Source organism: Amphibalanus amphitrite, unplaced genomic scaffold (assembly GCF_019059575.1).
Source record: "Amphibalanus amphitrite isolate SeventyFive unplaced genomic scaffold, NRLGWU_Aamphi_draft 000134F_arrow, whole genome shotgun sequence".
Lineage (NCBI taxonomy): Eukaryota > Metazoa > Arthropoda > Thecostraca > Balanomorpha > Balanidae > Amphibalanus > Amphibalanus amphitrite.
Window position 1 is genome coordinate 821,038 of NW_024881629.1, and position 23,771 is coordinate 844,808.

General features: G+C 49.2%; 2 protein-coding genes and 1 long non-coding RNA gene across 5 annotated transcripts; 2 read left to right on the plus strand and 1 right to left on the minus strand.

Annotated features, from left to right (window-relative positions):
* The first annotated feature begins 2,556 nt into the window (after window positions 1-2,556).
* On the plus strand, window positions 2,557-10,260 carry LOC122382154 (wiskott-Aldrich syndrome protein family member 2-like). 2 transcript variants are annotated; one of them, XM_043367115.1, is made up of 8 exons: window positions 2,557-2,693; window positions 4,854-5,134; window positions 5,574-5,727; window positions 6,089-6,203; window positions 6,513-6,719; window positions 7,095-7,703; window positions 8,138-8,240; window positions 9,372-10,260. In XM_043367115.1, the coding sequence occupies exons 2-8, from the start codon at window positions 4,861-4,863 to the stop codon at window positions 9,539-9,541; spliced, it is 1,632 nt and encodes a 543-aa protein (XP_043223050.1). In that variant the 5' UTR covers window positions 2,557-2,693; window positions 4,854-4,860; the 3' UTR covers window positions 9,542-10,260. The 2 variants fall into 2 exon arrangements, with proteins under 2 accessions (XP_043223050.1, XP_043223049.1); XM_043367114.1 differs by having other exon boundaries at window positions 2,597-2,693; window positions 4,817-5,134.
* A 111-nt stretch (window positions 10,261-10,371) lies between these two features.
* LOC122382155 (ankyrin repeat and LEM domain-containing protein 1-like) lies at window positions 10,372-13,344 on the minus strand. 2 transcript variants are annotated; one of them, XM_043367116.1, is made up of 2 exons: window positions 13,080-13,344; window positions 10,372-12,301 (listed from the first exon to the last, which is right to left on the minus strand). In XM_043367116.1, exons 1-2 carry the CDS (start codon window positions 13,116-13,118, stop codon window positions 11,168-11,170), a joined length of 1,173 nt encoding a protein of 390 aa, XP_043223051.1. In that variant the 5' UTR covers window positions 13,119-13,344; the 3' UTR covers window positions 10,372-11,167. The 2 variants fall into 2 exon arrangements, with proteins under 2 accessions (XP_043223051.1, XP_043223052.1); XM_043367117.1 differs by having other exon boundaries at window positions 12,651-13,344.
* Window positions 13,345-13,600: 256 nt separating this feature from the next.
* Window positions 13,601-23,152, plus strand: LOC122382156. Its single transcript, XR_006256633.1, has 3 exons — window positions 13,601-13,733; window positions 21,837-21,943; window positions 22,967-23,152. It is a non-coding gene; the product is annotated as an uncharacterized LOC122382156 (long non-coding RNA).
* The last annotated feature ends 619 nt before the right edge of the window (window positions 23,153-23,771 follow it).

Consider the following 23,771-nt stretch of genomic DNA (forward strand, 5'->3'; position numbering starts at 1 on the left):
TGGCAGACGGGTCTCTTTAAAACGGTCTTTGCATGAGAAAATGTGGAAAATTGGCAAGTAAAAGTATCATTTATGCCCGAGGAGTGTGCCTAATGTACACTAATGCCTAATGTACATGGTATTTTACGAGCGAGCGAAGCGAGCGAGCTCCTTAGAGTCACCGGTGTGTGGCGCGCTCAGAGGTGCCAGTGTGTGGCGCGCTCAGAGGTGCCAGTGAAAGGCCGTCAGATGCGCTGGTGTTGGGTCCTCACAGGCGCCGTTGCGGGGTCTTAGGGCTTAGAGACACTGGTGGGGCCATCATTGGCATGTGTGTGGCCCTGCAAAATGGCCTGCAAGTGGAAAGTGGCCCGCAGGGCCCCTCGGTTTCGAAGAAACCCTAAACCCGAGAACGGGCACGTACCCCCTCGCTCCCTTGCTATGTCACTGAATCCAAGTGATCAGGGACCCTTAAGGTAATCAGGGGCGTTTCAGATGACCAGGGGTTTTCAATTGATCAGGGGCCAACCAGGTGACCATGGGCCCCTCTGGTAACCAGGCCTTAAGGTGCCCTCAGATGACCTCAAAGGGCTCTCAGATGGCTTTAAAGGGCCCTCAGATGGCCTCAAGTAACCAGGGACCCCATCAATAACCAGGGCCCCTCAGTAAACGGTGGTCACTCAGGTAACTGTAAGAGTCCCACAGATAACCAGGGGCGGCAAGGTTTCTCAGGTCCGTTTTTGACAAGTCTCTTATTGACTCGGTGCCGGTGCGAGCCCTTTGCCATCAGCAGAGGGCCCTTTCAAGCCTTTTGAGGGCCGTTTAACGTCTCTTGAGTTCCCATTGACTATTGAGGCCTTCTAAGGGCCCTTTGAGCAGTCGAGGGGTCTTTGAGGCCTTTTGAGGGCCTCTTGACGTCAGCTGAGGACCGTTGGACGCCAGCTGAGGACCGTTTTTGGGCCTTCTGATGGCCATTAGACGCCAATGGATGACCCTCTGACACCAACTGGGGCCCTCTGACACCAGCTAAGGACCCTTCAAGTTTGACGCTAGCTCAGGGCCCTCTGACATCAGCTGGGGGGCCCTCTGACGCTAGCTCAAGACCCTTTGACGCTCTTTAAGGCCTTCTGAGGGTCCCTTGGGGCTTTCTAAGGGCCCCTTGAGGCTTTTTGAGAGCCGCTTGACGATAACTGAGGACAGCTGGACTCCAGCTGAGGACCGTTTGAGGCCTTCTGATGGCCATTTGGCGCCAGCTGAGGGCCATCTGGCACCAGCTGGCGTTTGACGTTAGCTGAGGGCCCTTTGAGGCCATCTGAGGGCCCTTTAAGGCCATCTGAGAGCCCTTTGAGGTCATCTGAGGGCCCCTTAAGGCCATCTGGGGCCCTTCGAGGCCATCTGAGGGCCCTTTGACACCATCTAAGGGCCCTTTGACACCAGATGAGGGCCCTATGACGCTAACTGAGGGCCCTTTAAGGTCATCTGAGTGCCCTTCGAGGCCATCTGAGGGCCTTTTGAGACCATCTGAGGGCCCTTTAAGGCCAATTGAGGGCCCTTTGTACACGGTCTTCGGTGGTCTAAGGATCAGTTAGAGGCCCATTTGAGGCGGCCTTCGGCCGCCTCAAATGGGCCCCTATTCCTTCGAGCTGGGCCCCCCAACTCGAATCGGGGGGGGGGGGGGCACGGGCCCGTGTGCCCCCCCTTGTGTGCGCCCTTGGATGTGACTCATAAAATGCTGTGTCCGCCGACTTCTGAGTCCTAGATAGATGCCTACGTTACACACAAGTCAAAACTCAGATCAAGGTCTCGCTTTGCACGTAATTATAAACGTGTTATTCACTTCCAGCGCCCAGTAGGCATTGCGTTCGCTCACTCAACGGTTATTGCATTTATTGCCAATTGTGGCGTACCAAGACATAAGACAGAAAACACACAATTCGACGACAACAGACGTACCTACCTACGCGGTACGGGCTTCGCTGTTGAACCGGTCCAGAAGAGGCAAAATAACGCATAAAAACAAGCGAAGGCCTGATTACTTTCACTTCTGTAAAGCAGCCTAATGTATAATAAAGGTGTGCATTTTTGGGCCGGACCCTCCCCCCTACCCCAATCCTGAGACCGTGCAGCGGAGCTCCTGACGATGGGGCCTTTTAGCCCCATTTGGTTACACTCTCAGACTCAGTTCTTTCATTTATATACCTACATTGTGACTTGCGAGTTCTTTGACTTTATCAGTCTCACTTACCCAGGTTCAGTTGCTTTGGTTTGCTCCCGACAGGTTGTCATGAAGATATCGCCGCATTTTAGTGTCAATGACATCTTATTTACAAAAACCTTGAGCGTGGGCGCGTCCGATAGTGATCGTGTTTTTACGAGATGAGCTTCCTACGGATGTTGTATCGACCAATCAAAACAGCAGCTGCGATCGCAGAATAGGTTCTGATGACGTCAATTTGCTTGAAACACAATAGGAAATGCATTAGAGCCAACGCTTAGGAACAGCCTTGACAGCAAGTGTGCGTCATTTTGACGTATTTGCTAACTGATTTCTTTTTTCCATGAACACTACATTTGAAGAATATCCCTAGTTTGTGTGAAAAGTGACACAGAAAGTAGTTTGAAAGCTTTTTGTGAATATTTTTTAGTTTTTGGTGGATGGGATTGCTTCAGACATGGAAGCAAGAATTTAACTGTGTGTAGTCCATACCCATTTTCATGTGAGTATTACTTATTTTAATGCGACTGCTGTTTGAAGCATTCGTTTTCCATCTTGTTGGACTTATTAAAATACAAAAAGCACTGACATTGTGGCTGGAGATAAGATACCAGAACAAAGTGCTCTGCTCATGGCATTAGATTTTTACATGAGCAAAGTAAATGTGTATTATAAATGAATGACAATGCAAAGCACAATAGAAATTTTGAGCTCGGTGTGTAGGCAATGTGTTTTGCTCGGAGCTCCCTTATTCAGAGTTATACGTGAAATGAAATTGTCTTATCCTTGCCATTGCCCTTTATCCTTTGACATAACTATAATCCTCTGAAATCCCTGTTAACTCACCTCTAAGCTGGAATGAATATAGGAGGAAGCATACCATATGAAATAGATGTATGGGACTTGGGAGGGTAATTTTATCAGTCATAACATTTAAATCTTGGTTTTCCTTTATGGTAGTCTTAAATTTAGAGTTGCTTAACATCTGAAGGAGTCTTGGTACCCAAAATCCCCTAACATGACCAAGTAAATGACCAAGTATAATGTACATCTGTAGGAGGTGTGCATTTCTCTGCATTTCTTTTGTCTGGGTATGAGAGGTACGTTGTGTTAGAAGTAGCTCATGCTTTATCACGAGAGCTAGAAAATGTGAAATTAGGTCGTGACGGGACATGTGAACAAACTTTTGTACTACAAACATCATTTTACGTTATCCTGATTTTTACTTATTCTATAATACAGTTTTAGTTGTCTAGCAACTTATTCATTTTTACGTTTAAGTTTCCTGAAACTTGGCCATGTCTACACATACGACTTAAAGATTCTACCTATAGCAGGTCATACATTTGCACTGGCAGATCCAAAAGTGCCACTTTAAAATTTTATAAGCTGTTAGACTAGAGTGATCAGAAAGCTAAATATTAAGAGTAAAATGGTTTATGAGCTAAAGAGGCATCAACTTTGGAAACTGATAAGGATATAGCTGTTGTGATCAACTAGAGATTTTCAGCTTCAGACATGGACCCAGCCTCATTGAAAACAAGATTATGTTATGTTAGGAGTGGACAACACGCCTGGATATTATGTGCAAGTGGTCTCCTTAATATGAGAAAAGCTCCTGGTCATTAGGTAGAGTTCAGAAGGCAACAACAAAAGCTGCTAGAATGAGTAACCTTTTGTAGGAGAAGGTTGAAAAATTAGAAATGTTCATGCACAACTTGTAGGCTGTGTGGTGATTTGATGGAAGTATTCAATGTTGAACACAGAGGAAGCACAGGCTAACTGCAAATCATTTCTGAACTAAGTGATGCAACTGGAGGCATGAGTCATTTGCTAAAACATCCAAAAGCCCAGTAAAAACATTTTTATCTGCTCAAAAAATGCATGACATTTCTTCTAAAAACGTTTGGTGGCCTTATATTGCTAGACAAGACACAGTTTAAATTATTTCCAGCTCACATATCATAGGCGTTTTTATCAGCATGTGTGCAAGGTTGGTATGAAAAATGATATTGAAAGTTTGGTGGTGGCATTGACTTTGCCTAAGGTTATATCAAAATAAAATGTTACTACATCTGTTCCTGATCATGTCAAGTATTTCTTAATTTTGTTGTATTGTGAAGAAATTTCTTAAGCAGCTTTTGTTGACTGGGTATGAAGGCAATCTGATTTAAAAATTCCTGATTTGCTGTACCTTTCTCTGATATATAAATGGACAATTTTCCCAGAAACTAGACAGCTGCTGACCTGGTGGGTCAATCTGATAATGGGTCAGCATTCAGCAGAGCGATCTCTGTAGTAGGTGCGCCTGAAAACTGCAATAAACAAATAAGGGTCAATCCAATGCCAGCATGACCCAAAAGTTCCTAGCTTATAATAGGCTTTGCCAAAATTGGTGTCAGTTTTCGATGCTGTATTCGATACTATATATCCTGCAAAATGATGAGCGAGAGGGAGTGTTTTGTTCCAGTCACTTCGTTTCATCTTTCTCATACTGTTGGCCAAGGTCCGTTTTGGTCGCTCACCTCCACGTGTACTGTCCGTGCTCGTGTGCTGCACGCATTGGACGCCCACCTCTCCGTGTACCCGCCAGTGTTGACGCTCACCTCTCCGTGTATCCGCCAGTGTTGGTCGCTCACCTCTCGGCGCGCGCTGCCCGCAGCGGAGCGATGCCGTTCCAGAAGCGGCTGGTGGAACCGACGGACGTGTGCCGCGGCGCGCTGCCGGCCGACACTACGCTGCCCAGCGAGCTCGAGGCCGTCACCAATGGCACACTCTCGAACGTGGTGCGCCAGCTGTCGTCGCTGTCGCGCCACGCCGAGGACATGTTCGGCGAGCTGTTCCGCGAGGCCGAGCGGCTGGCTCACCGCTCCAACGGCCTGCAGCTGCGCATTGACAGTCTGGCCGACCGCGTCACGCGGCTCGACAGCACCGTGGAGGAGGGTGAGTGGACGGCGAGCTGTGTGAACTTTATAACGGAACGGGGTATCGCTCTTTCTGGTCACTTGGGAGGCTGAATGCTTGCCAGTGCTGCGAAAATGTTGATTTGGGCGTTGTATGTCCCCTTTGTTTAGAAATGCTCATGTTCCGGACCTTGTATACCTACTCAAATTGTATAAACGCAGTGTCCGTAAAACGCTTCATACTGCGTCTTGTCATTGTTATGCATTACACTCTTATCACTATTATAGCACTTTCATACACCTTTTATTGCCCCGCGTGTTGTCCATGCTTGCACAGATGCTCACGACGTCTTCTTCATCCAGGTGTCTGTGCTGGTGCTATTGCTGTTTTTTTTTTGTGATGCGGGTGACTTTGATGCCTTACGCGGATGTGTCACCATCCCCGGCCGCTGCTAACACACCCTCTCTCCGCTCGGCAGTGTCCCTACAGGAGATCCACATGCGCAAGGCATTCCGGTCGCAAGTGGTCAAGGACCAGGCGGTTTTCAGTCGCGAGAGTATGCCGGCCGCCATGCGCGAGACATACCTGAGCTGCGACCGGCCTCCACCGCTGGACCAGCTCAACTGCTTCAGGTGGGCGCTCACCGCACTACAGCGCGAACTGTCGGGTTGGGAGACGTTGTCCGTGTCACTGGGTGGTTGTAAAATTCTTTCGCTGAGTAGGTACCAAGTGATCGCACATGTCAGAAAGGAAAATAGGAAATGGGAAGTGAGATGAATCTTGTGTGTGGTCATGTCATAAATATTGATGTTCTGTTGTATTTTAACATGCCAAGGTGGCAAACGCTGTCACGTTTGTCGTGGACATTTGTGCATCCGTTTTTATCATCGTAAGCGGTGGGGTAGGACATTTTAAGGACAGCGTGTTTACTTCAGTCCGTCAAAAAGCGTTTCAACTTTTAGGCTAGTTTTAACATTTTTATGTCGTTTTCAGAGAGGATGGAAAGGATGGGCTCAAGTTTTACACAGATCCAAACTATTTTTTCGAGCTATGGAGACAAGACATGCTGAAGGAAAATGACCGTCTCATCAACGAAAAGGGCAAGAAGGTGAGTTTTCGGCATGTCAGCAGTGCTAAGGGTCCTTTGTTGACTAAACTGTATAAGTAACGTAATTTATAGTTTCCGTGTTTCTTCTTTGCTCCACTGTGATAGTTGACCTCGTTTTATTGTGCGTCGTAAATAAATAGCATCGCCTCTACCGATCCCTGTCGTATTTCGCTGTTGAAGTCATGCACCGATGGTTATAATTGACATGCGTGGTTGTCGAAGTATTTCGTTTGTGTTCTGGTTGGGCGCTGAAAAACTCACACAACTTTAAGTGACGAATTGACGACTTATCCCGCGACCCTCCCCCAGCCGCACCGTCCGCGCCACGACGCGTCCTCGGGCGGTGGAGGCGGCGGCAGCGGCGGCGGCCGACACAAGAAGCGGGTCCGTCAGGCTCAGAACACGCGCGAGCGGCACCGCCAGATGGCGGAGGAGCACGGCGAATACATCAGCCCGCAGCCTGGTGCGGGCCGACCCAACGGCCGCACATCGCACCCGACGTCACCCACACAGCCGGTGAGACGCGGCCGCCTGGCTGACATTGTGGGGCTGATGGGGATGGCTGGTGAATGGTGAGAACTAAGAGTGGAATGGGTCGATTGGACAATGCCCGTCTAAATCGTTTTGACGTGCTGGAAAATGATTTAAGCCGATATTTGAAATCAAATCACCCACTTCAGTTGTGACTTGTGAAACAATTCGATACAGGATCATTCACATATCGTTGGAGTTGTGTATTTCATTATTACGGATTCTATGTCAATTATGATGACATCGAAATGTAACGTTCCGGCAAATAACACCTGTTTGAACTCGTTTTACAGAGATGTGACGAATGTTCGGTGAGCAGGAGGTCCTCTGATACTGACTGTTCGCCATTTGTGTGGCCAGATTCCGTACGAGATGGACTCGCCGTCGGCACACGACTCACCGCGGCCCATCAGTATCGAGATGCGCCGGCGGCCGTCCAACACGCCGCTCAGTCCGGACAGCGCCGGCTCGCCGGCCGGCCGCGCCGTCAGCCGGGCCGTCTCCAGCCGGCCGTCACAGCCGCCGCCGGCGCCGCCCAGCAACGAGAGCACGCCCAGCCGCGGCCGGCTGCCCAGCGGCCGCGACTCGCTGCCGCCGCCGCCGCCGCCACCGCCGCCCCCAGAGAACGGCGTCGGCGGCTACACGGGCTACGAGCTACGGCCCGGCTCGCCGGAGCCGCCGCCGCCGCCGTCTCCGCACGACCTGTCGGCCGAGTACCTGCCGCCGCCGCCGGCGGTCCCCGGGCCTGAGGAGCTGCCGCCACCGCCCCCGCCGCAGCCGCCGCCATCGGCGCACCCGGGCCAGATGGCACCGCCGCAGGCTCCGCCGCCGCCGCCACCACCGCCGCCGCCGCCGCCACCACCGCCTCCGCCACCGCCCCCACCGCCGGGCGGCATCGGCGCGCTGGTGAACGGACTGACCAAGACCACCATCACAACTGCTGACGAGAATATCACTAACGGTGGCATGGTAAGTCGCAAATTGAACGTCGAGGCATAGTAGATGGCTGTCAACCATTCTTGATTCTAATGAAATAATGTGTTTCAGTGAACTTCTTAAATAAGCGGCACTCTTTTACCAATTTCTTTCCCATTGATCCTTGATGTCCTATATTTGTGATATTTATAGTCATGTCTCCGTTATATTGCGTTGATGTGGCTCTTTTGTACTATCCGTATTCCATGTTGTTGACTCCGCCCCCTTTGTGCCAGCTTCACCATGATATTATCCCGCCCAGCGACTTACACGCCCTCCGTGCTCGCACAGTCTCCTCTCCCGCTCCTCTCCCGGTGTGCTAGCTCCCTTCACTGGACGTTCCTCCCCACCTCCCTCCCTCCGTCGCCCTCTCCGCACCCACCTCTCCGCCGGACTGACAGCAGCCCCGTAATCTCGTCCCGTTGCAGAAGGCTGGTACGCCGCCGTCGCAGGTGACGGCTCCACGCACCAACCTGCTGCCCATGCCGCAGGACGACGCGCGCAGCGATCTGCTCAAGGCCATCCGAGACGGTCAGTGCTCTCACGAGACGCGGGAACGGGGCAGTCGCGGAGCAGATAATGTTGTTTATATATGTTTGGATTCTATCTCCTAATTTCATGTCATAGGTACTATATTCGTATGTGGATTGTTGTCGTGCAGATTGTTGTCGTGCAGTCGTGCAGTTACCGTCCGTTCATTTAGCTTTTTTTTCAAGGCTCATATTGCTTCCTAAATATTCTGGAATAAAGAGCTCGACGCGGCAGGTGAATGCGCATCGCACGACATTGTTATGCCCGACTCGCTAAATCGTGGGCTATCGGGAAGCAAATTATGAAAATTGGGAATGGGTAGCCTATATGTATTTGATATTTCTCCTAACAGCTTGCGTAACAACATTTGCCTATCTCGTTGTTTTTGCCATCCGTTGGAACTACACCTACACGCCTACGAGTATAAGGAACTATAAACCTTGGCGAAGGCGGTCGAAAGCCAGATTGGGCTTGATAGCCATCACTGCCTATGATCGGACACGTTCAGTCTTTACCCCTGCCCGAATCCCAGCTGCCTGGATGTGAAGACTTTCAAAACAAGCGCTGGTGATTGAGTAGTATAGTAGAAGCTATCTTATCCGAGGTTTCTTTCAATGAGTATGAAATCGTCCAGATTTTGAAAGTCACGATGATCTATTCGAGCTATCAGTGATCCTATCGGGATCACAAAACACAAGATCCAGGATCCTACAAGATATTTGGGAATTTTCCAAGTTCTTTAATATTCAGGAATCAATATAAATATGGGCAAATAAATCACTAAGCTTTGTTGTATAGTGTAGATCATTGTTAGAGACTATTCCTCAGAGACATAAATATTAAATCACATGAAGTGTGGTTAGTTACAAGACTGGCGGTCACGTATTTCAATGACAAATGCTTTACCAGTCGATTTGCGATACCAATGGTAGGTAGATTCTTTGAACCAGCACTGACCCATTGCTTTCATAGAGATTATCTTCGTTTGCTGCAATTTGGCTTTCCATTTTCGACCAGAAATGTAAAGCACCTTTTCTTATTAACAAGCGATCGTAGTAACTCAAATGGCATAAGTCAGCATGTTTTACGCGCTGGGACACACCCTGAGCTGACCGTTCTCTGTACACACAGGTATCAAGCTGCGCAAGGTGGAGGACGTGGAGGAACAGCGGCGCGCGCAGGCGCAGCCGCTGCACGACGTGGCCTCGATCCTGGCGCGCCGCGTCGCCATCGAGGTAGACTCCGACTCGGACTCCGAGTCCGAGTCCGACTCGGACTGGGACGACGAGACGAGCGCTTAGCTGCCGCCGCCGGGCGGAGCGCCGCTCAGAGCACAGTCGCGGGGTGCCGGCGCCGCGGAGACTCCCGGGCCGGCGCCGGCGCCCCGCTCGCCACCGGCGCGGGCGGACGAGAGATTAGGCGCCCCACGGCCCCCGACGATTTAGCCCCACACTCTGTAAAAATGCTTATTTCTGGCGGTCGGGGAGCTGGGCGCCCGATTTGTTTGGAGCTGCCCTAGGTTAGCGGCCGCGCCGGTGAATTCAGTCGATCTGTTCAGCCGAAACGTAGCACTAAGGGGAGCCGGTGACGATGCATGTGTGACGCTGCTCGCTTGCTTTATGGCGTCGCATGGACGGTCTGGGCACCGGTCGCCGCTCTGTGGATAAAGGTTGTGCTAGTCACCGGTATTTTATGGACGGCGTACCCCGTAGGTGTAAGTTTATTGTATATTCGGTGTACGAGCCGGCGCTGCGCGTAGGGGGTAAGCAGGGGGCTAATTTTCGCGACTTTTAACGAGATGCTGAGCTGGCTGCCGCCGGTCGTTTTTCGTTGCGGTGTTGAGAGACTCAGCAATATCGCTCTTCCCTGTCGGCTGATCCCACATCCAACGCCAATATATGTGGGGCCATAATGTATCATATGATTACTTTAATCATGCCTGTACCTATAATTATAATCCAGCGCCAATTGGTTACGGCATGATGCTAGATTCCAACAATAAACTATTATTTTTCCCCAACTCGCAGTGTTTCCCGCTCGCAGTCATTGGCTTGTTCACACGAAGATTTCGCGCCGCACAATGGGAGCCCGATCCTCCACCAGAGAAAATGTTTGAGCGATATGGACAAACTCGGATAAGGCACATTTATTGGTTGTGCAAGCGAAGATGTACGCGATTACAAAACACAACAGCACACACGGCGCACTGCTGGCTCGCCACGGCATGGACGGCAGATGCGACACATTGGCGCTGGCAAATGCGAAATAAGCTCGCAGCAAAGGATACCGCCGATTCACGAGATTTGAATTGCGGCTGATATGAAATGCACGGGTCAACCAAAATGCGCTAATACGTTCCACTAACTAGTCGCTTAGGAGCCCCTCGGCTCAATTGTGTCAAGTAAAGCATGCATGAAAATCTGCGACACATTTGTGTACCACTAGCGTACAACTAGCAAAGGTCGCCATAAATTAATAACATTTATGTCAATTCCACACTTAGGTGGGACGTTTACTGGTCCCAACACCACATAAAGCTGATTTTACGGTGGTTTGTGTCAACGAGATCACTGACCACAAATGGTCATGCCCGTAATACCGCTAGTGGTAGATTAACCGGGCAAAAGCTGGGTCAGAAATATGAAGCTGAATCACCGCTCTACACCCTCGTCCCCTGACAGCTGATATGTGTGACTGACAAGCTATTCCAGGTCAATTATCACAGAGATAATTTCCTTAGGCATCACGGCACACACCGTGCGCCGGTCCTTTGTCGCCCGGTTCACTCAGCACCGCTGTGTGCTTTTCCGGCGGGCCGTATTAAAGCAGACGACTGTTCGTCACGTCCACTGTAGGGCTGGGTAACGAACTGTTCCTGACGACTGTTGTTCACGTCTCCAGGGCGGTGTGCTCTCCGCCCCGCCGTCTCACCTTCCCAGGTCCTCGGGCCGCAGCTGGGTCTCGCCCTCGGCGCCGTAGATGCGCCAAGCGCGGTGCAGCAGCGCCACACCCAGCCGGCGCCGCCGCTCGGCCGGCCACGCCTTGGCCGCGCCGTAGTAGTCGCCGCGCCGCACGTTGGTCAGGTTTCGCAGACCCAGCGCGTCGATCATGGCCGCCTCTCGGGTGAGCGCCTCGGCGTTGGGACGGTGGTGGAACACGCTGAGTACCGCCACGCCGGCGCCGGTCCGCCAGATGGCGCGGATGTGCGCCACCTTGGCGCTGCCCGCCGGGCCGGCCTCAGCGGCCTCGCGCAGGTGGCACAGCGGCCGGCTCTGCTGGCCCTTGCCCACGTAAAACACGGCCGCCGCGAAGGCCGCCAGCGAGAGCTGGGCGCCGTCCGGCCGCCGGCCGGTGACGCGCGGATCCAGCAGCAGGTAGTTGAAGCACGAGCGCCGCGTGACAGCAGCGCCAGTCGGCCCGAACGCGTCCCCCTCGAGTGCCGGTGCCGGCGGCGGCGCGGCGCCGGCCAGAGCGGCATCCAGCTCCGGTGAGAAGTGTGCCGTGCGCGCCTCGAGCCGGGCCAGTCGGCGGCGGTAGAGCTCCACGGTGCTGCTGGTCACCGGGCCCGGGTCGTCGCCGAGCTCGCACAGCCGACGCCGCAGCGCCACCGTCGGCGGCGGGCCGACCGAGCCGCCCTCCTCAGCTGTCATGTACTCCTCGTCGTCCGAGACGAAGTCGGACCAGCGCGACACCACGCTGCCGGCGTCATCGGAGAGCGGAGAGCGCGGAGCGACGCCCCTCCCGCTGTCCTCTGGCAGGGCGCTGAGCTCATGGCCGCCGTAGCCGCCGCACCGGCCGACCCGCGGCGACGGCTGCGTCCAGTCCCCGCTGCCGCCGGTGACGGTGCTGTCGGAGGCGGCGCTGTCCCGCCCGTCGGGCCGCCAGATGACGTCGGACTGGTCAGACGAGCAGTCGGAGCTGGTGAGCGAGAGGTTGTCGTACAGACGCGCCACATTTAGCGGCCCGTCGGACAGGGCCAGCGAGGACAGCTCTGCCTCCAGTCCTGTAGGCGCATCCCCGCGCTCCGCCGGCCGACGAAACATCAGAGGTCGGGTTGCTATCTGTAACAACAGCCACACTGTGCTTGGCAACATCATTACCTCCAAATTGATGTCATCAATCTCTTAATTGAATCTAAGACAGAAACAAAATACACTGTTCACAGCATTGGTGATACAACTGTGATCCCACTGTTCCACTGTTGTAGCTTTTCAAATAACATCTTATCATCTTTGAAAAGTTTAACCTCCATTGCGTCGCATAATCACTTATGTACTTCTGTTCACAAAGAGGCTCATAACAAAACAAATAGCAAGCTCAAATTTCAGTCTATTTCCCTGCTAGTTACCAACTGAAAAGAAACAATTCCAAGCCTATACATACAAATTGAATTTGAATGGCCATAGTTACCTTTCAAATGTGGTAATATAAAGATGTGGATGAGTACACACACAGTTTATTATGATAGCTTTTATTCTACCATAGATACACGGAGGAGAAGAGATAACGGAGCTTTAACGGAAGCTCTTAATTTCTATTAGATTGAAAACCGTCTGCAACATCTAGATTTTACAACTATCTTCATAATGAACAGTTCAGTTCACTGTTTACCACATGAACAGACGTGTTGGAATTGGCAATTTTCCACTGTAACGCCCACCCATGATTGTGGTTAGTGGAATAAACGATTTAATAATTATAATAATAATAATGCTTCGCAATTTAAAGCTTTATCCCAAGTCAATGCCGTTAGATCAAGATCAAGATATATCCTGACCAAGACAGACAAACTTGAAACTAACCTATATCCTGACCAAGACAGACAAACTTGAAACTAACCGATGATGCAATTCTATTTTGATTTAGAGCCAGAACCATCAGAGGGAAAATACAATCCTAATCAATCATTACTTGAGTTCTTTATGGCCTCCAGTGAATACACTGGCAGAAGAAAGGTAAATCCCACTGAATCCCACTGAATTGCAAATGAATTGCAATAATCCTATAGGGCCAATCTATATAGGGCCTTGGCAATAATCCACAAGATAGATAGGAATAGGTGTGTAAATACATTTGAGATTGACGGCCTTGAAAAAGTGGAGTCGAAAAATAGAAATTGATATGTGAGAATTGAAAATTTCTTTCAGTGACGTAACTAGTCACACTTCTGCCTCTCAAAACAAGGGAATATCTTAAAATGGAAAAGCCAAAATTTTTGGAATTTTTCATATAAATTTTATTACAAATAACACATAATTAGAAGTGTATCTTTGTTAAACCGCGATATTAAAATAATATTTTCAGGTCTAATACGTCACTTTGAAAGGACTTCGCCTACGTACTTCTCATAGTATTTCTTTAGTATTCCTCCGCCTTAATTTCATAGGCGAAAATGGCGTCTGCTGCGCGCTCCGCAGCGGTGAAGATTGGAGCTCATGTGAAAGAAATTAGGATTCATCTTTGTCAGAAATCAAGTGCCAGCCAAGGAGTCAGGTACCTTAACATTTATTTACTGTTTGTGACGATATTAGCTGCGTAAGGTTCCTTCGGGATGCTTGATTGCAATGCGCCACATTTGCCGACATCAAACCCTTCTGATGCTAAGTTGGATTTACAGTTATTTTGACTTGAACTTTTATTTATGAACTAGAAACTAATGAATATATATATATATATATATATATATATATATATAACATTTAACTCAGACGTTTCACCTTTATTGTCAAGGTTTCATCAGTGTGATATGGCCAACGCTTTCGCCGCAAAAGCCACAAATGCAAGACAAAAATAACAATCATGTCGGACCGCACGTGATTATAATAGGCACTAATTGCCTCTAATTAAATCTCAAAACAAAGACATGCGTGACATCACAGACACCATAGCGCCGAATCATAAAGAGGGTGAGAGGATCTCATACTCCATTCATTTATTCATTCATGGATTCATTCACTCTCACCCTCTTTCCGCCCTTTAGGTTGAACGCACGTTTAGTCCCCCGTCTCTGTCGGTACCTAGCAGCCCCATCCAGCGGTTCTCCCTCGACCTCCTGTAATCCACATTCCTCCTCCACACTCGTTCGAGTCCGACCACTTGCAGGTGGTCCAAGGAGTGGCCTGTCGCTCTAAAATGCCTACTCACAGGTAGGTCGATCGCCGGGTTCTCCACACGGATAGACGAGAGGTGGTTCTGCACGCGTGTGTAGACGCTATCCCCGGTCTCACCGACATACACAACCCTTTTGCACGCGTCACACGGGGTCGAAATCTCAGAGACGATCTGGTTCACAGGAAAACCAAGCGGGCTGTTTATGGGGAGAAACTGCGCGGTCAGGAAAGCTGTGGGAAAGATTGTGTCATGTGTAAACGGATGTATTCTGGCAATGGCAGAGTAAAGGGCAACCCCAAAGAGTGCTTTTATGATAGGACAATAGGATGCAGATCGCAAAATGTCGTCTATGGGATCTGGTGTGACGCGTGCAAAAGGGTTGTGTATGTCGGTGAGACCGGGGATAGCGTCTACACACGCGTGCAGAACCACCTCTCGTCTATCCGTGTGGAGAACCCGGCGATCGACCTACCTGTGAGTAGGCATTTTAGAGCGACAGGCCACTCCTTGGACCACCTGCAAGTGGTCGGACTCGAACGAGTGTGGAGGAGGAATGTGGATTACAGGAGGTCGAGGGAGAACCGCTGGATGGGGCTGCTAGGTACCGACAGAGACGGGGGACTAAACGTGCGTTCGACCTAAAGGGCGGAAAGAGGGTGAGAGTGAATGAATCCATGAATGAATAAATGAATGGAGTATGAGATCCTCTCACCCTCTTTATGATTCGGCGCTATGGTGTCTGTGATGTCACGCATGTCTTTGTTTTGAGATTTAATTAGAGGCAATTAGTGCCTATTATAATCACGTGCGGTCCGACATGATTGTTATTTTTGTCTTGCATTTGTGGCTTTTGCGGCGAAAGCGTTGGCCATATCACACTGATGAAACCTTGACAATAAAGGTGAAACGTCTGAGTTAAATGTTATTTAAATGGCCTAAAGTGATACGTTATATATATATATATATATATATATATATATATATATATATATATATATATATATGAAATAGCAACTTGAACTTCTGCTGGTGGCTCATATTCTGGAATGCCTGCTTTTCTTTGTAAAACTACTGGCTTTACTTTCGGTAAAAGTATGCATTGAGTCCGAGTGGCTGTTAAAAGATAAAGTTTTCATATTCTTACATTATTTGACATCCTGAATCCAAAAATGATACTTATATGTCTTGGAAATAAAAGAAAAAACAATCAAACCTGACCTAACCTTACCTATTTACCTACAACCTACCAACCTACAACCTACAAACCTACAACCTAACCTAACCTAACCGGTAAATGTCAAGTTTAAGTCCTAAGAAGATTTCATTGATAAATTTTTCATATTTTTACATTATTTGACATCCTGAATCCAAAAATGATACTCATATGTCTCGCAAATCAAAGAAAAAAAACAATCAAACCTGACCTAACCTTACCTACTTACCTATAACCTACCAACCTACCACCTACAAACCTACCCTAACCTAACCTAACCTACAAACCTACCTACCTACAACCTAAAACCTACAAACCTACAACCTAACCTAACCTAAAACCTAAAATTTTTGCTGTTTCATATTCGTATCAAAAGCGCCACAATTGTAGTTAGGACCTAAACTTGACATATACCACCTAACCTACCAACCTAAAACCTAAAACCTACAAACCTACAACCTAACCTAACCTAAAACCTAAATTTTTTGCTGTTACATATTTGTATCAACAGCGTCACAATTGTCCACTCGGACCTTATATATACTAATACCTTACTGTCTTACAATAAAAGTATTATAACAACTTTTGTAAATTGCAATAAGTGAATCTTCAGGATTTCTGTGTTGAAAAAAGTGAGGATTTATTATCCTGCATCACTGGATCTCCAGTAAAAAGAAAAATTAGACTATGATCTGTGATCCAAATGGATCTGTTCATAGGCGGAGAGTTGTGCTGGACTGGGGGTGCTCAAGCTCTCCCAATTCCATGCTGGCTTGGCTTTGGAGCTGCAACAGACGGTGGAGGTCAAGGTCACTGCTAGGGCTGGGGTGGATTTGCTGTGCCCAAGCATCCCCAGTTTGGCACAATCTCCACCTATGGATCTCTTGATAAATTATAGAGCTAGATTATGATCCTATCATCTGAGATCAGGATCCCTGGGATCCCAGATCCATTTTCTTAGATCCATGCACATTTCTGGCTAGCATAATGTTAACCCATTAGAGCCGAAAACTTTTTTTGTCGACTTTCACTGCGATTTTAACATATGTTTGTCAGGCACCCTTTAGGAGAATACATGTGCATTTTTAGCCAGATCACGAAGCCGGAAGTGTACGCTTCCGGTCTCGCAGCTTTTGCTGCCAAGCGTATCTTATGTAGTCAAAAATGGAGTGGTTTGTCACATTTCAAAGCACAAACATATCAAAACCGCGAGGAAATGATCTTTCGATACCAACAACCTTTGCCACAGAGTGTCTCCTGTTGGTGCATGTACAATTTTCATGAACTATTTTATTTACGTACCAGATATGATCTTGAATATGTGTAATTGTTCGGATTTCCATTCGACCGTAGCCTGCAAATAACGACCGTAGCCAATAATTCTCAAGAATAATGAACTCAAAATCCAGACCTCAGCTAACAGTTCAGCTCGTTCTGAGAGATCATGTTCTGTCTCTCATTATTTCAGCTCATACGCGCTTCCCCTCCCCACAGAATCTTATATAGGATGCGACGAAGGTTTTGATGACGTCCGTCGACCGTTTATTTAAAGCAACTTGGCGTGTTTCCAATGTGCTCCTAAATATCGCGTTCCTTTCAACGAATTGTGTCCCTGAGTCTTTCTCTGAAGCGGAGATTATCTGAAAAGCTGACCTTTACCAATGGGGTCACTGGCATGGGTAATTGTTTAACCATTGAACGGCGCATTTACTGAACGTCTAAGCATGAAGGTTTAGCTTTACAGTTGAGAGGTTCGTAGTTGCGCTGTTGGCATGCTCCAAGCTGGCAAGTGGCAACACATGGAAGGACGCTGCCTCACACTTCTAAGCCCCCGTTTTCACCAACAAGCGCTGGTGGAAGAAGTTTAGGGACAAGTAGCGTCACGCATAAGCCCCAATCAGCATGGTCCTCCTGCGTCTCAACCGTCGCCAAGATCGTCATGAAGAAAGCACCTGGGAAGTCTGACCATTCTGTGGAGAATCTGAAGTCTTATTCGTAATGATCACTCGGATAATGTTGTCCATTGATAAGGGAGGAAAGCCCTTAGACTGAAGGCGCTTGACTATTGGTGCGGCCAAAATAACGAAAATCAGCAAGCCCAGAGCCCTCAGATTTGCACGAAACGGAGAGTCTGGCCGGTAGAAGAGTGGAAACGGAGTAGGTATGTAGAAGCGGGTCTAGTTCGGCGACGAGTCTCCGTTTCAATGGTTTCACCACACGGACCCCCAAAACGAGCATGGGCTGAAAACGCGGCCCAAGTTCCGACAGACTTCTGCGAAAAATTCTCGCCGCAATGGTTGTCGAACGATCACGATGTCCTAGCAGGGCCTGAGCTGAACCAGCTGGACGTGATCTAGCAAAAGACGAAGTCGATCCCGACGACTACCTAGAAAACATACTGAAAAAGCGTGCATTTGGCATTAAAAGACCACTACCCCGTGCTCCAACGGCGCATGGTGTCCCGCAGGTCGGACAGCATTTTCATGCTGGACGGTACTCCATCTCATCGATCTTCCGGAACTAGGCGGTGCCAGGACCATCTGTCCGATATCTGGGGGAAGGACACTTGGCTAGGGAACAGTCCTGTCCTAAATCCAATCGAATTATTTTGGAGGATAGTGCAGCAGGAGCTGGACATATACAAACTTTCCGGCGACCTCGGACAGCTCGGAAGGGCGCTCAAGTTCCAGGCGCCCCTTTTTCACATGGAGGACGTCCCTTTAAGCTTTATAGGCACCCCTCTTTCCCATGTAAGCGCCCATTTGGTCATCAAAGGCGCCCCTATAGGTCTCAGAGGCGCCCCTCTTTCTTGTGCAATGCGCCTCTTTTTCATATGCAATGCGCCCCTCTTTCGCATAAAGGTGCCCTATGGACATTACATGCACCCCTATAGACCTTACAGGTGTCCCTCTTTCTCGCAGAGGCGCCCCATTGGGCTTCATAGGCGCCCCTCTTCGGCATGCAGGCGCCCCTCTTTCGTGCAGATGCGCCATTATGGCCATGACCTTCGTAGGCGCCCCTCTTTTGCATGGGGGGCGGGAGCGGGGCGGGGGGCGGGCGCGACCCCATAGTTAGGCCTCAAAGGCGCCCCAACAGGCCTAGCAGGCGCCCCTCTTCCCGTTCATCTATAGAGCCACGGCACCACCTTCCCTTAGGCGACGGCGCGCCCCTTGAGGGATGGCGCCTCTGATGACGGTTTGTCCGCACCACTCCGTTCAACGTCCCTGCTTCAGCAATGGCGGAATACATGACACGCCTGGTAGTGTGTTGGTATGCAATGCTCTGCAGACAAGAATAAATAGCAGAAACCCCGGTAATGACCATTTTTGGAAAGGCAAAGAACTGGGGCATTACACTATGAGCCATAAAGCCAGACATTGTTGCTCACTTACGAATGACATAGCAAAAAGGACGTAACTGCTCCATTTTTGACTACGTAAGATACGGTTGGCAGCTTTTGCTGCCACTTAAATATAACGCACGATTGGCGATACTTAGAGAAATTCATGTCGCACCTAAGCCCTTCCCATTGATAATCACACATTTCTTTACAATAATCAATAATAAAAAGGTAACATTTATTCACACCACCTTCGCAACTGACTTCTTTGGTGTCCGCCGCACGGCCGCCATCGCGCGCCCCCAGGGGGGAGACACGGCTATTCGCGCAATGTATTCATTTATGCGCCTTGCGGGGCCTCGCGATGACGCGGCTGGAGGCAACTACTCTGCGCGCTAGGATACTTCTGGCGGGGCCGGGCGCTGTACGGTGTGCGATGAAAGGATTTTTGGCGGGCAGGCAGAGACGAGGTATTGAATTTGAATTACCATCAGCAATCGGGTGGGGTTCTAATCGACCTTGGGATGGGGAAAGCCGGAAATGTCACGGTCGGCTCAGGGCTCCGACGGGGCCGGGCTTCGTGCGGTGTGTAGTATATTAAGGCAGGCAGACAGAGGTGAGCTATCGGATTTGAATTCACATTACCATCGGCTGTCTGGTGGGATTTGAAGACGTTTTTAGTAAAGCTCGGGGTGGGGCGCCCACTGACGGATCCAGGGGAAGGCATTTGAGGCTATTGTCTTCCGTTCCCCTACAACCGGGGCACCGTCCGAAATCGCTGCTGGGTACTGCAGCTTCCCGGAGTTGCCCGGGACCGATGGTGATACAATAGCTCCTGCGGGGCCCCTATTCCTAAACAACCCAGTAAACATGCCGACGTCGGCCCGACGTCGGGCCGAGGCTCGGCCCGACGTCGGCCCAACGTCGGTTCAACCTCGGCCCGACATCGGCTGGACGTCGGATATGCCCGCATGTTCCGACGTCCAGCCGAAGTCCAGCCGACGTCGAGCCGACGTCGGGCCGAGGTCGTTTGCCGAGGTTGACGAGATCGTTTGTCGTCGGACCGACGGGGCCGACGTCGGCATGTTTATTGGGACAACGCGCCAAAAATATCAACCGGCGGCGGGATTCGAGCCCCCCAGTCGCCGACGTCGGCATGTTTACTGGGACAACACGTCAAAAGCATCAGCCGGCTATGGGATTCGAACCCCGTGTCATTTGAACGCGAGGTTAGTGCGCTAACTACTACACCACGCAGCCGGATGACGAATTTAGTTTGTTTTGTTGGGTTATGCCCTTTCGGTCTGACGAGACCATTTCAGAGGCGGAAGGATGATAGGATGGAGACATTGGTCTTCTTGGCGAGCACCCTGGGTCCAGTTCATATAGAGTCCCTGGTCCCATTGCTGTTACGTGACACTTATTGGAAAGGGCGACCCCACAATGGATTCATATAGCCACTCTTACACACCTGCACCAACGTTTCCCAAAGTGTCCCTTTGATAAGTGGCACTTTGGCAAAGTGACACTTGCCGACTGGCCTTTCTATATGAACTGGGCCCGGCCCTGGTGAGTTGCCGGGGCTGAGCCTGACCAAAGGATAGGCCGAGCAGCCCCCAAGCACTCACCGCACCCGGCTACGGGCGAGCTCGGCTTACGGGCAATCCCAAATGGGATAAAGTTTCCCGTCCAGTCCGGATCAGGGGGTTGCGGCGTGGAGGAAGATTTGAGTTTCCTGAGGATATTTTGAATACAGAAGCTCTTTATGAAACATGAAACATGTATTTTATATTATTTTAACGGTCAAAACAGCGGCCGATGTCGGTCCGACGTCGGCCCGACGTCGGCTGGACCTCAGCAATTGATCTCGGTCCGACGTCGGCCCGACGTCGGCTGGACCTCGGCTGGACGTCGGAACATGCGGGCATATCCGACGTCCAGCCGATGTCGTGCCGAGGTTGGACCGACGTCGGGCCGACGTCGGCATGCCGATGCCGAGTTGCCGACGTCACCCCGACGTCGGCCGACGTCGGGCCGACGTCGGCATGTTTATTGGGAATATGACAGACCAATTATGCTTGCCTATGTTCAGGCATTATCTCTGATGGTTATCCGCCCAGTACAGCATGTGTTGGCTGTCAACAACCATCGACGATGGGATCCCCTCTCATCATCTCTTAAACCATCGGTTGTCAATTCACCCACCCCGTCTCCCTAAAAATAAACTGTCAGATTCGGCCTGGGTCCTAATGACTCCTATAGATTCGCCAGAGGCGGGATCGGGTCGCCGTTATTGCACCCGTCTTAGCGTCCTTAGGTGCATAGACATTAGACAGCTTCGACCACGGACGTCGGTCAGGGTGATCGTTCGTTCTACTAATGTACGCACCATCCAGGCCTAGGAGGCATCGAGGTTTATAAGAATGCTGTCTGTAGATCAATCAACATAACAATGGTGGTATGCAATCGCATTAAAATCTCTTCCCGGCTCCCGCAACGTTCCAACACCCCTCCGTTATGCATTTGCTTGATGTGTCCACCGAGCTGGCTTGCCTCCGATGACGTCATCGGCCGGCCGGCGGCGTTCAAGGTCAAACGGCTGGTGTCCTTACCTGGAGTTCTATAGCCTTGCGCGCCCCTTGCACCCCCGCGATAAATTGTTTATTTCTCAGCACATTCGCTTTCTCGATCAATAATTCGGAGCGCACATGACGTGCATTGTTTTGGTCTTCCGTTCGGGTGAGAACTTTGAAAGTTCACCGCAACGTTTAGGAATGCGGCGCTATTTTGTCCTGTGGCAGCAAAAGCTACCAAGCGTATCTAATGGGTTAAAATAGGTAGGTAGATACTGATTGACTGGTTTTCTTATGTTTGACTGCCTCTGTAAACATGGTGTTTTTGCTTTATGCTAAACATACCACATTATTTTCAGGGAATTCATTGAAAGCAGCTATGTGCCATTGAAGAGGGCAAATCCAGACTTCCCAATCCTGATCAGGGAGTGCAGTGGCATTCATCCAAAGCTGTATGCCAGATACGGTAAGCAGTGTTTGTGTGACCTGACCTTTTCTCATTTTCATTTCAAATCAGTTGGAATTCACATTTCACAACCTGAATTCAGTTGAACTGAAACTCATCACAAATCACAATTGAATTTGAGATTCACACCTCACATTTGGAAAATAACATCATTTAAAAACAGACAACAACTTAAGGGAATTCTAGCTTACAACATACCACCTATACAAAGATGTTTAGAAGGTGGGCACTGGACAAGGAAGCTTGACTGGACTTGATCCTAAAAGCCCAGTGGTCTCTATAAGTTCCTTATAGGTGCTGTAAGATAACATAGGCTTATGACTTTTGCCTCACATAAAACATGCTATTAGTCAAAATTATCATGTACTCTGATGACAATAGATTTATTGAATCACCTACTTGAAAATAATGAAAATATTGCATGGATTTATTTAGCTGATTAATGTGCATACATGTCTTTTGGACCTTTTTTGGTGGGAGGCATGTTTTTCATCAAACTCTGCCCTGCTAAACTTTACTTCCCTAATATGATTTCATATTGGTATGATAGGTACATCTGCTTACATTGTATATCTAACAACAGCTTCAGGCATAACCTTTCCAACAGTATGTCTGTTTTTAACTTCCAAGGGGATTATTTGGAGCACTTGCCAGTTGCCTCTCCAGAAGTGTCGGAAGATAACAAAATTTTGCAGTTTTTTTTTTTTTTTGCTCAGAAAGAAGAAAAATCCTTTTTATCAATGATTTACTTTAAATCGCACAGCAAACGCATAAGGAAGCGAAATACGAGGAGCTATGGGAAATCGAAGAACCGTTCTGGGGATAATGCCACAGTCATTGGCCATTGCCACAGTGTCCGACACGCCGTCTGGATCCGCCAGTGGCTACGAAATTCGGAATTGTCTTCTTTGACGTCACCTAGTTATTATTCGCGGAGTCGAGGCCCGAGGGTTGTAGTTTGTCAAGTGCCAAGTGACAGCGTGCGACAGTACGATGATAATATTTACGTTCTTTCTTTTTCAGCCTTTGGGAAGGAGAACGGCGTTCCTCTAACCAACATGAGCAAGGACCAAGTCGCAACAACCCTGCAAACTCTAATAAAGCAGTAGTTCCATCTGATTTATAAGTGGCAATGGGCGATTGTATACTATTCGTGAAGTCATGCTTGTTTGAGTTGTGGATGAAATAAATGATGGTACATACATTGTATATATATTTTTTTCTTTTGAGATAGTGAGTCATACACCTTCAGACATTAAGTAGCATTCGCAATTAACCCTCGCCGGGCGCCGGCCGAGGGGGGGGGGCGCACTTTATTGTTTTTTTCGCAACAGCTCCGAACACGCCGAAGATAAGGAGCTATAAGTTGGCATACCTGACCTTTGCTTTAAGCCGGATCTTGCTACACCAACTGCATTTTCAGGTCAGGTCAGGTAACTGACCTATGACGTCATAAGTGAACCTCTGCACGGTCCTCAGATGTCGCAAATTCTTAAAGGGACCCTCCCACCTTCAAAAAAGTTTATGAATTGGCATGAAAGTGATGTCACTCGGTTCAGAAAGAGCGAAAACGAATATCTACCAAATTTCACCGAAAAATATTCACCGGTTTCCAATATATTAGACTTTTACTTTTGTTTACTTTTTGGGATCTCCGCTGTTCCTAGCGACTTTATTTAAAGGACGCGTGTATATCACACCACGGTGAGATTTACATAATGCATCGCACTGTAGTGTAAACCTCACCCGGGTGTGATTTACACAATACACTACTCCTGTGTATATCACACCACGCGGAGTGTGATTTACACAGTGGGCCGGCAATGCG